The sequence below is a fragment of the Crinia signifera genome, chromosome 9 (genome assembly GCF_055691185.1).
Source record: "Crinia signifera chromosome 9, ASM5569118v1, whole genome shotgun sequence".
Classification (NCBI taxonomy): domain Eukaryota; kingdom Metazoa; phylum Chordata; class Amphibia; order Anura; family Myobatrachidae; genus Crinia; species Crinia signifera.
Genome location: NC_139225.1, coordinates 3,546,973 through 3,560,205, shown reverse-complemented (window position 1 = coordinate 3,560,205; position 13,233 = coordinate 3,546,973). Strand labels below are relative to the sequence as shown.

Genomic DNA, 13,233 nt, shown 5'->3' with positions numbered 1-13,233 from the left:
TCCTTATGTATTAAGAAAGTATGGAGTTTTTTTTTTTTTTTTATTATTTTCACATTTATGTTTGTTTCAGCTTAAATATGTTTAAACTATCAAAGAAGCATTGAAAAATGAATAATAAATATTAATATCAACCATATATTCTTAGGCTCTGGGATAGAGGATCTACCATGTTCAGGTGGACAATACCATGGTTGACTACTAGTGGTCGACAGCATCTAGTTTTTTTGTGGGTTTTTTTTGGTGCCGAATACCAGAGAGGTCCCCATGGACACTATACATGTGCACAGCATCCCCTCGCATGGGTCGCTGTGGCCCCATGCTTTGGGCACACTATTGTAATCTAACTCTATCTCCACTTGGTTAGCAAAGTAGGAACCAAGTGGACCGGCACCAGAAAAACACAAAAAACTCCTGTTGGCCTTGTTATTTTTGACCACGTTCCTTCATTTACATCCATCTGGCTTTACTGTCTATCTAGATGCCGTCGACCACTAGTATTGGTGTTCCCAACATCCGGATATGATATTTCTATATAGTGTTGTCCCCCCCCCCCCCTAAATATTACACAATTCTGAAACATTAACATATAAATTTGAAATAGAATGGTAAGGCACAATTTGGGTGCCCATTGATGTTCCCATACTCTATGTAGACCCCACTCGGCCTTTCTGAGCATGTCCAGGGGAAGGTATATGTATAAAAAGCCCTTTAAAGGCCTTCATTGATGGGACTGTGCATATGCTGGCCCCTGCGCAGGAACCGGGGCTTAAAGCCTCTGCGCCCTTTGCCACCACCGTAGTCCTCTTCTCACAAATGTTATGCCCATCTTCTGCTTTCGGTAACTCCTGATACAATGTATTGGTCAACGAAATTCTCCCATTAACTATTTTTCTAGAAGTGGAACGTTTCATGAATTTGAATTCTCAGGATACATCAGGAATCGGTTCCCAGAGCTACTGCCTTTATGCTACTTGGGACCTACGGTATAAGCATGGGGTGAATTCTATTGTATAAAATCATTTCAGGTCGTTAAAAAGTCTAAAGTGCACATTTGTTTTCTTGTGTTTCTAACTAATTTTTTGACAGATTGGGTACATTGGTAAAGCTGGTAAGTTGTTTTGATTGATTAGCCTCGCCACGTAGAACGATTGCAACTCTGAGACTACTCTTAGAAATTCTGTGACGGCAATTGTGCCCACTGCAAAGCCGTATCTGCAAAATCACTATCGGTGACGTTACACTAAATCTACTTAGTTTTCACTTAACTGTAGGGTTCCACAAAGTGCAAACAATGAATAATCCGACATTATTTGACTGATTTAGTGCAAGTTACAGTAAACGGTGAAAGTAACGGATTGTTGCAGGTTAATACACGTTCTCCAAGCACATAAACATCAATACGATTATACAATGTGAACAGTCTGACTGCATTTTCACAGACGTTACACATTGACGTTTCCCTGGCACAGAGAAAGTTTTGAATTTGTGATTGAACCTTGCGCCGCATTTCTCCGCTCCTGATTAATTACTTTGTAATTTACAGGGCAGGAGCTGACCACACATAAGCATTCTCTGGCAGATGTATGGACCTGTAATGCATGGGGAAGACTTCTAATAATTACTCAGTTCACACAGAGGTGTTTTTTTCTCCCATTTTTTAAGCTTTTACAGTTTTTTTTACTTCTTCTGTTTTAGACTCTCTTAATACTGTGTGTGTTTTTTGTATCATATACTAGCCCATTATTATTATTATTGATAAATTTATGGATAGACAGAGGTGCAACTGCATAAATGTACCTAAAGGTGGGATGCAGTCAACCATTGGCAGTCAAAATCCTGACACATTCAAAATGTCAACATGGTTGAAATGCCGACAGTCAACTGCCGACATTTAAAATGTCGACATGCTTTTTTGTTTTGTTTTGTTTTTCTTTAAAACTGACTTGATCTTACTTCACGAGTGGGCATACAGTTAGATTTTAATAAGTGTGCCCAAAGCATGGTGGGCGCAGCGAGCCATGCGGGGGGACATCGTACACTTATACAGAGCCCATGTTGACCTATATTGACATAGACACCCAAAGATTACATGTTGACTTTTTTGGGCATGTCGACATTTTAAATGTCGGCATTTTGACCATGTTGGCATTTTAAAGATGTTGGGATTTTGACTGTCTGCCATTGCTTGTCGGCATTTTGACGGGCTGTATTTTGAATGTTGGGAATCATACTGACCCCCTAAAGATGACAGGTATGCACAATAGACTTAATATCATTTTTGCTGATTATCTTAAAAAAGAACTAAAGCCTAAAGGTGCCAGGAGAAAGACAATGCCAAAGTTCTAGAGCACAGTGATTCCTGAACGTGACCACTGATATAGGGCGGCAGTATTATCATTAGCTTAATAATGTGTTTGTGTGGAAAGTTCATGTGTCAGTTCCATTGGCAATGCTTGGCACGGAAAACTGGGTCAAACATTCTCAGAGCAATGGAAATTACGTCGGCAATGTGGTAAGTTACCACTTTGGGGCGAGGATCACTACCTGAAGCTCAGCTGCTGCCGCCATTTCTATTCCTAACTTCAGATATTTTTTTAACATTTTTATTCTATAGCTGCATAAATAAGATAAACTTAGTGCCGGGATGGGCGAGCGAGTGATATAAGATAACATGAGGCGGCAGGTACAGGAACACAGATATTTGTGACCTATTGCTGATTCAAGCATTTGTTCTCCTCCTGGGGTAGCAGGCCCCAGTGGCATAGAATGTATAATGGGGTCTACACACGGGGAGATATCAGGGCATTTTCCAACGATCTCACTAGATAGAACATCGCTCTGTGTGTAGGGGCCATAGCGATAGCAATGAGCAGCCACAAGTGTTGCTATCGCCCGGCGAGTAATATCCAGCAGCTGGATAAATCTACTTAATCGCCGGACAGGGCCAATGTTGTCCCTGGAAAACACTGGCCCTGGCAGATCGCTCAGCACACAGCGCTGTGCGCTGGGCTAACTTGCTGAGCATTCTGAACGATCTAGCATCACTCAGAACGCTCCTCACATATCCCCGTGTGTAGGGCCCATAAGAGTTAGGGTCAGATGTACTAAGCTTCAAAAAGTGATCAAATTAAGAGTGAAAACCAACCTGCTAATTTGCTCCTAATTGCCATGCTGGGTTTGATAAATGACAGGTAGGAGCTGATTGGCTGGTTGTTTAACACTCTGACTATGTGGCATACAGAACAATGGGGGCTTCCTCTTGGCCTGACCATGTGGCATACAGCACAATGGGGGCTTTCTCTTGGCCTGACCATGTGGCATACAGCACAATGGGGGCTTTCTCTTGGCCTGACCATGTGGCATACAGCACAATGGGGGCTTCCTCTTGGCCTGACTATGTGGCATACAGCACAATGGGGGCTTCCTCTTGGCCTTACTATGTGGCATACAGCACAATGGGGGCTTCCTCTTGGCCTGACTATGTGGCATACAGCACAATGGGGGCTTCCTCTTGGCCTGACTATGTGGCATACAGCACAATGGGGGCTTCCTCTTGGCCTGACTATGTGGCATACAGCACAATGGGGGCTTCCTCTTGGCCTGACCATGTGGCATACAGCACAATGGGGGCTTCCTCTTGGCCTGACCATGTGGCATACAGCACAATGGGGGCTTCCTCTTGGCCTGACCATGTGGCATACAGCACAATGGGGGCTTCCTCTTGGCCTGACCATGTGGCATACAGCACAATGGGGGCTTCCTCTTGGCCTGACCATGTGGCATACAGCACAATGGGGGCTTCCTCTTGGCCTGACCATGTGGCATACAGCACAATGGGGGCTTCCTCTTGGCCTGACCATGTGGCATACAGCACAATGGGGGCTTCCTCTTGGCCTGACCATGTGGGCTACTGGGTAGTGAGCAGGTTCTGTTCCTTGTACACTAGTAACAGTATAAAGGAGCACGTTGGTTCATGTAACTGTTAAGTTGTGGTCTAATGAATACTGGTTCCAAGCTAAGAATGGGGCATCTACTGTTTAAGTGACCGGTGTGCTATGCAATCCTGTAGGAACAATTCAAGATACTTGTATGTACGGTATGAGGACACCTGCTGTATGTATGAAACTGCTCCATAGCCCATAGCAGCCAGAAGATTAGCATTCATTCCCTAAACTGTACTACAAAAATGGCCATATCTGATTGGTTTATAACACCATCCTATTGACTCACTTTGACCGTACTAGACTTCCTGTATCTTGATCAACCTACCAACATACTAAGATATAGCAGGGGTTTGGAACCATTGCTAAGCCAGAGGAGGAACACAGGCGCTAGGTAGGGTGGGGTGGGGGTGAAGTCACACCTGCTTGCTGGAATTCACAAACCTGGTGTAGTGATGGAAACAGGGGTTGCATAAGAAGTGTTTAGATCAGTTGTAAGAACTTGTTGGACAGTGGTGACCTCAGGCCTTGCTGTGTCTGATACTAGTGAGACATAAAGACAGAATATGTATTTGCCATGTGGTAAGGATTTTTCTTATCCACTGAAGAGTTTGTTATGATCTTACAGTTCCAAAACCTTTACGTCCCGATCCACGAATTGACCCTGGTACAATTATTCTGTTGCGTTTCAGAAGTATCAACATTCGATAATAATCACCTGTACAGAACACCGCAAATATTATTGGTCTTTGATGTCATAAAGGCTTCAAAAACATGGTTGACAAAGTACCGATTTCTGTTTTAAGAAAGCACCTGTGGAGTAAATTCATATTTGGGCAATGACAAAAATCCTCTTAGTCTGTTTTAACTTTTTCCTAACGCAGCAAATGTCATACGCCTGGTAACGTGATAAGGCGGTGATAAAGTGGAGGGTGATAATGTACCGGCCAATCAACTGCTGTAATTTTTCAAACACAGCTGATGCGTTATCTCCTTCCAATTTATCACCACTTTACCAGGCTTAGTACATCTGCCCTAAATTGTGCAAATGCATTCCTTTACTGATTAATATGATCACCGAACTGTAGTTACTTTAAAATGTCACAAGGTGGCGCTGTAGAGTCAATACTGAATGCTGCAAGGTCACGTCATTTGTGTTTATAACATAATAATTAAAAGAAATAAAACGATTGTAGGTACAAGTTGCTGGTCACAGTGAATTATAATTTTGGATTCTGTAGTACAGTACAGTATGTGAAAAACTACAGATGGTAAGCTCCTAAGAAGGTTCCCTTCCCTTCTTCTTCTATACACAACTATGCTAACTGCAAATTGTTATTCTATACCGGCGTGAATTTATAATCTGTGTATATAGTAGTCAGTACTTATGTGTCATGTATGTCACAAACCGCTACAGAATCCCTTATAAGTACAAATAATAGCTTAGGGGGCAACCTATTAACCATGAAAACATATTTTTTGCGGCAGAAAATGCGGCTTTTTTTTACACCAATCCAATTGTTCATACAATAATTCTCCATAGGATTTATCACAAATTTCTCTTCATATACTCTGAGCAGGTGAAAAGTTGGGTAAATCCCTATTTTTGGGTAAAAATGTCAATATCCCTTAGAAGTTTGAATTATTTTTAATTAATTAATTAGATTAGAGTAATGGTATAATATGCAGCGGAGAAGGAGGAGATTAGAGGCCCCGATATCGTCATCTAGAAAAATGAATAGGTAACGGTTTCAAATAATTAAAAAAACCTTTGTAAACGGTCAATAAACCTTCTGGTACAACCTGGACAAGAAGCAGCAAAGTTCTGACAACTCAAACAGAATTCATTGCAAGGTGCATAAAATACCCTAATATTATAACAGAGAACAAAAACCTAAAGCACAGAGGTAAAGTGACATAAGCCAAGGTTTCCCAACTTTCATGTATATATCTGGGAATGTTCTGGGAGCTTCTGTCATGTAAGGAAACTTAATATATACTCAGTTACGTGGCCCATAAGATGCCAGTGATCGGACGTGGGCATCTCCCCAAATTCAGATGCTTTTGTTTGTTGAATCATTGGGGATTAGAGCCAAGCTGTGGGTCACACACGACTATTAGCGCTCACAAGTCACTGACATCACTGAATGTACTAATAGGATGCGGGGTGATGAGATGGGGGGGGGGGGGGGGAGATGAAATGGGGTGCAGATGGAAAGGACAAGACAGCCATGCCAGGGATCTACTCACTGCCAAGAGCGGAACTCGATGCTGCACCTGGAAGGAAAAGATAAGGCGTTAGCTGGGCCCTACTTTACTAAAAGGCTGTGAGAACACAAGGTTGCCGCAAACCAGCAGCGTCGGCCATTCTTCAAAGTCGTCCTGTTGTTTTGGTTGCAAGAAAAACTGAAAGAGATTTTTGGTTACTTGTTGGAAATCAGGTTTTGTATTTACTAATGAGAAGTTTTTTCGGAGCTGCAAATCGTTGGCAACTTTGAGCGTTCGGTTTCAAACGGCAATAGGAATCAATTCTAAAACTGGCTTTTTAGGCATTGATTCCTGTTGCCGTTTTAAAACTAAAGGTGCCCACACACCGTGCGATGGTCAGGTGCATCTTAAACTTGATTGTTCAAAGCGCATCACATGCAATTCACATCGCACCGTGTATCTTTTGGCTTACAATGCGACGCGCACTCCCACGTATCGCATATCACAGTCAAAAAGTATACGCAGCCAGAACTTTTTGTACTGTATCGCATCTAGTTCAAGTGACATGCTGTTGTAGCATATCGCAAACAGTTTGAACTAGATGCGATCTACATTAACGGTCAAAGCTGCTACCGATTGGCAGCTTCAGCTAGCTGACAGTAAGTAAATATACACCAAGATCTATGAACTGGAAACACTGGTAATAGAAGAAGACTTCTATTCCTTATACTACTAAAGGAGGATTTATGAGATGCTTAGGTAAACAGGTAAGTCTTGAGTCTTTTAGGTTTAATGATCATTAAAAAAAAAAAGTGAACTAATTTCTAACTAATGGACAAAACCATGGGCCTTATTCTGATCGGTGCGGCCGGATCCGAATATGCGGCCAGGACCGTGCGTGCGAAACCCCGCCTTGCGTACGGATCGCCAACTCCGTCCGTACGGGGTAAGAAGCTGGCCGAACGGACCGCACGTGTATTTTTCATGTAATACGCCTCCTCCATCTCAGGGAACCTCCCCCATCATTCGATGGTCGCAGACCATCGAATGCAGGACCGAGTGGTCCACCAGCTCCCGCAACCTCAGACCACACAGACATTTTTCCGTGCAAAAGCAGGGATCTGGGCGGGCAGCTGACATCCGGCGATGTCATATGTCCACCCCCTACACGTGCGTCACGGCCGCATTACCATACGTACGCCCAGCGTTTGCATGGGAACGCCCATGAAACGCGGGGCGTATGCATATGGTAATGAGCCCAAATAGCCCTTCACGCCCCTCTCCACCCCCTGTTCGGAGTGTTCACATTTCATGCGGGATTTGGCCGTACGCCCCGCTCGCACATGCGCAGAGACGCCTCTGCACATGCGCAGACACAAAACATCGGCGGCACGTACGCACGCGGATATTACCGCACCAACCAGAATAAGGGCCCATGTGCACTGCAGGTGGGGCAGATGTAAAATGTGCAGAGAGAATTAGATTTGGGTGGGGTTTTAATTCAAAGTGAGATCTATATTGCAGTGTAAAAATAAAGCAGCCAGTATTTACCCTGCACAGAAACAAAATAACTCACCCAAAATCTAACTCTCTCTGCACAAGTTACATCTGCCCCCTGCAGCGCACATGATTTTGTCCATCTAAGAAGGATTTTGTCAGAAAGAGTGAACTAGAATAAGGCCCACAGTAAGATGCTAGTGTGACTCCCCTATGTGTATTTTGGACTGCGTTACAACCAGGGCACTGGGTGGACTCTGGGGAAGGGGGTGTGTAATATATTGTACATACCTCCCCACACAACCCATTCCATAAGGATCAAATTGCATTCCACCCGCACTTCACTCTTAATAAATGATTGGCACCACCACTGATTACATTGATAATAAAGTATTTATTCCTAAGAATTGTATTCCTCCTGGACTGGGTCATGTTGGGAGGTATAGATTGTGTACATTACATTTTAGATTAAATGTGAACCATTGGATAGATTAGATTTAAACTAATAGTGTAACTGGCTACTGATTGTATCTACACCTCACTGAGATACAACTGATTCCTAAATGTTTAGTATAGAGGAGCAAAGAGCACAGAATTCACATCAATTAGAAGGCTGTAATAAGGCTGGACGTTTAACCGCGCATTCATTATATCAGGCAAGGAGTCTGCAGAGAATGTGCAATAGGCAAAAATGTAAAATAATCAACTGAATACTTTCATCCCTGTATTTTATGGGACATTGTAACTGGTTATAAGTTGTTAAGTAACGTGGATTAAACCACAGTTGTCCTTTGCAGGTCCCTGGGCCAATGCAGACCTCCGAGTTTTTGGATGTTTGTCGCCCCCTGTTTGTCACCATACCTGAAACAGACTTTGTTGTGTCACCAAAAAAATTTAATATTAGTTTTAAACCAAATGCAGCCCTCTTGGACCACACTGCACTGAACGAACATGAATCATGTCCACATATAATGTCACAGAACTGTAGCGAATCCAGGGTTAAATATCACCCAGAGAAGGACAGATAGGAGGATGGGGAGCGTTCAAAAAGTACAGAGAACAAGGATCTCAGTCTAAACCCTGCTTGTCTTTGTCAGGTCCTTTGAAGGGCTGCAGGCTCCTGGCTCAATCTGACAAGCTTGTTCTCTTTGAAATTCTCCTTCTCTCCGCAGTCCTGGTGACACCTCAGTCACAGTTCCTCTGAATGCTTCGGTTTTTGCTTTGATCAATTTAAAGTGCAGATGTTTAAAGAGAAAGCGAGGGGAGAATCACACCAGTCTCCGCAAAGCTCCAAGAGGACAGGAGCTTAAAAATAAATGTGTTATTGTTCGTCTAGTGAAAGTTAAGAGGGAGAGTCTGTAAGATCCCCCAGCTTGGAGTAACATTTCATTGTAGCGCCAAGAGATTCCTGGTTTACAAGGACATGTAAATATTGTTATTGTTTTTTTCTAGCACTTAAATAAAAGATATTCGCAAATATTTCTGGGGTGCACAGTCAAAGTGATGGCCGTGGCCCACTGGTCGATGCAGAGAAGTGACTGGTAGACCACATGTCTCAGTATTTGAAAGTGCATGCCCCTGTACTTACTAACACCCATGGTGGTTGTTAGAGGAAACACAATGACATGTGACTTCAGGGGTAGCCCCAGTGCAAGATATGGTATGGCGGTCCAACAACCGGGATACCGACGGTCAGTATCCCGACATCGGAATCCCGACTGATGGTGCTTTGCTTGCGTCACTTACCACAGGTTCTAGTCTCCCTCTATGGGGTTCGTCACCCCCCACAAGGGAGAAAAGCCCCTGTTAGTTGGAATCCCGACTGTCAGGAAGTCATCCGGCACCCGTGAAAGTAAGAGGGCTACAGCTTCACAGGAGAGATCAGCCCCAGAGGAGGTTAGGCAGAAGAAGAGAGCAGCCAGAGGGAATGATCAGCCAGACTAAAAGATCGGCCACATCTTAGTGTGTCCTGCTAGATACATACTGTACCATTTGTTTGCATTATAATTGATTGTACTCTATTGCCATATCATGTTGATAGATATTACATGATATGTTTCACAATCAATAAAACCATTTTGAAAAAAATAAAAATACCAGCCAGAGGGACAGACCAGCCAGTGGAAAGGACCAACCAGAGGGACAGACCAGCCAGTGGAAAGGACCAACCAGAGGGACAGACCAGCCAGTGGAAAGGAACAACCAGAGGGACAGACCAGCCAGTGGAAAGGACCAGCCAGAGGGAGAGACCAGGCAGTGGAAAGGACCAACCAGAGGGACAGACCAGCCAGAGGGAGAGACCAGGCAGTGGAAAGGACCAACCAGAGGGACAGACCAGCCAGTGGAAAGGACCAGCCAGAAGGACAGACCAGGCAGTGGAAAGGACCAACCAGAGGGACAGACCAGCCAGAGGGAGAGACCAGGCAGTGGAAAGGACCAACAGGAGGGACAGACCAGCCAGTGGAAAGGACCAGCCAGAGGGAGAGACCAGCCAGTGGAAAGGACCAGCCAGAGGGAGAGACCAGCCAGTGGAAAGGACAAACCAGAGAGACAGACCAGCCAGTGGAAAGGACCAGCCAGAGGGACAGACCAGCCAGTGGAAAGGACCAGCCAGTGGAAAGGACCAGCCAGAGGGAGAGACCAGCCAGTGGAAAGGACCAGCCAGAGGGAGATACCAGGCAGTGGAAGCAGCTAGCTAAAGGAAGAGCTTAGCAAGAGGGAGAGACCAGCCAAAGTGAGACCAGCCAGAGAGAGAAAGAAAGAGGCCAGTCAATGAAAGAGACGAACCAGATAGAGACACCAGCTAAAGAAAGAGACCAGCCTGAAGATGCGACCAGCCAATAGAAGAGACCAGAAAGAGTTAAGAGACCAGCCAGTGGGAGACCCCAACAAAATGGATAGACCATCCAGAGAAAAGAACCAGCCAGATGATGTGACCAGCCAATGAAAGGGACCAGAAAGAATAAGAGACCAAACAGAGAAAGATACCAGTCTAGGGAAGAAACCAGCCAGAGGAAACACCAGTCATGGAAGAAACAAGCTGGAAGAAGAGAGCAACCAGTTAGAGAAAGACACCAGCCAGATGAAAAGACCAGACTAGGGAAGAGACCAGTCAGACGAAAGGACCAGCAAGAAGAAAAGAGTCAACATTGGCGACACATGACATGGAAGAGAGATAAAAAGTTCTATTCTAATTCTCTCTCCGCTTAATCATGGACCCGCTAGCGTTACCATGTTGTAATTTTGACAACTGGTCCTTTGGTGGCCATAAAAAAAGCTATTTTTTCTTTATTGACTATTATTGTGATAGTAGATAAAAAGATTATTATGTGAAAAGTGGTGTCATTAAATTTTTTATTAAGTGGTATTTTTTCATTGACTCTTGATGTCCAGCAGCAAAACAACCGCTTTCATTGAGATTATAACAGGCCTTTAGCCTTATATTGGATGTTGTTGTAACACCCACAGGAAGTGGTCAACCATGGAGAAGCTGGAAGAGAAGACCAGCCACAGAATGGACAATACGGAGGAGGAGACAATCTAAGGAAGATATCATTCAATAAAATATCCATCTACTGTAGTAAGATGGTAAAACATGTGGGGAGGTCTTCAAACATGTTATTTCATAAACATATTAATAATAATAATAATAATAATAATAATAATAATAATAATATTGGGTTTGCCCCAGTCTGTACAAAACATAGATAACATGTCAAAAATTTCCAGGCACCTAGGTATTGGGTATTACAAGGGCAGCAGTATGCCAAGACAATTTCTCTTCTGATACAGTTAGGAGGAGGGTTGGGAGACACACACACACACACACACACACACACCCACACACACACACACACACACACACACACACCGTTTGGAAAGCCGATCCATACTAATGACTAGAGACGCTGCTTTAGCATAAGGCACAAATAAAAGATGAATTGAAAATCTTTTTGTCACTCCAACCCATACAATGACAAGGAGGGACCCAGAATTCATCAGCAGTCAATGTAAGTGCATATTACTCACATGCATTAGGAGATCCATGAGGCATGGGAGTGTAGGAACCGGCACGCCAGGAGCGGTTGCGGAAACTCTTCTTGCACCTGCCACAGTCCTGTCCGGTGGTGTTATGTTCACACTCGCACTGCAGAGCCCCATCTCGGAAGTTACACGCGTTGGAATGTAAGTTACATTTACACCTGCGGCAGACAGAGAATAAAGATCTGAATGAACAATGGTTGTCCCTAAATACACAATAATCTACCCGCATGGTGTAGTAATACAACACAACATCTGAGATCCACTTCTAGAAACCCGCAATTCAGTAAATATACCCCCAAGACTGGCAGGAGCATGGCCAGGGCCCGTTCTACCAGGAGCATGGCCAGGGCCCGTTCTACCAGTTCACATTTAACCCAAGGTCTATTAATATACACTGTGCTTAATGTGTGATTAGACATGTTCCGTATTTGGGGTATTGAACAGCACCAGCATTTCCCCAACACTCAGCCCCCGGCCGCTACATAACTCTGACTTGTCTGACCAATCACACGCTATTTTTCACAATATATTTTAAAGAAGACCTGTTAACAGAAGGGGTTGTCCCTGAGTCGGCATACAGTCATTAGGTTGACCCGATTTAGGTTGACATGCATTGGTTCGACCACTCAAGGCTGACATGGCTTAGGTTGACACCTGAAATAGGTTGAAAGGCTAAGGTCAACAGAGTTGGAAGGTTGACACAAGCATTGGGAAGGTCAACAGTCAAAAGGTTGACATGAGTGTTTACATTTTTTTTAGAAGCCAACATGTGCCGACAGGCGGTACTTCATGCCCTGCCATCCACTATGGCATGGTGGGAGAATAATATAGTGTGCCCGGAGCATGACGAGCGCAGCGAGGAGACACGGTACACTTCAACAGTGTTCATGTCGACTATGTCGACCTTCGGGACAAAAAAATTGTGAAAACTCATGTCAACCTTTTGACTTTGGACTTTCCCATTGTCGACCTAATGCGTGTTTTGACCTTCCAACCCTGTCGACTTTAGCCACGCTGACCTATTTCATGTGTCCACCTCCAGTAATCTACCCAATAACCCGCACCCCCTGAGTCCCCCTTTATTGTGCTGATTCTTAGGGGGAAATATACTAAGATGAGAATTAGACTTCACATGTGATGTTGCTGTGGGCAACCAATAAGGGAAATGATTTAGGATCGCCATTAATAAAGGTAAACTAAGGGGCATATTTACTAATGTTCCTAAAAATAGAAATAGCTAATGATGCTCACAGCAACCAATCAGATTCTATCTTTATAAATGATAGAATCTGATTGGTTGCTATGGGCAACATCACCCCGTTTCATTGTTAGAAGCTTTAGTACATTTACCTCTAAGGGTTCTATTCCATGTTGTTTCCAACTCTCCAACGTTTCCGACAATCGGAATATTGGCTAAATCAATGTCAATGGTCAATCGGAACTCAATCTTCTGACTGTCGGAAACGTTCCGGCACCCAGAATACACCTGCGTTGTCGAATCCACGTGTATTTTGTCGAAGATGGCCCAACCCCTACATAGCTT

At 44.0% G+C, this 13,233-nt stretch overlaps 1 protein-coding gene across 1 annotated transcript in view; it reads right to left on the bottom strand.

Moving 5' to 3' along the window:
• Positions 1-13,233, bottom strand: part of NTNG2 (netrin G2) — a 103,810-nt gene that overhangs the window by 25,222 nt on the left and 65,355 nt on the right. The window contains exons 4-5 of the mRNA XM_083160918.1: positions 11,676-11,848; positions 6,192-6,218 (exon numbers count right to left, since the gene is read on the bottom strand). Of these exons, the coding sequence (XP_083017044.1) occupies positions 6,192-6,218; positions 11,676-11,848 (200 nt within the window). The remainder of the gene's footprint in view (positions 1-6,191; positions 6,219-11,675; positions 11,849-13,233) is intronic.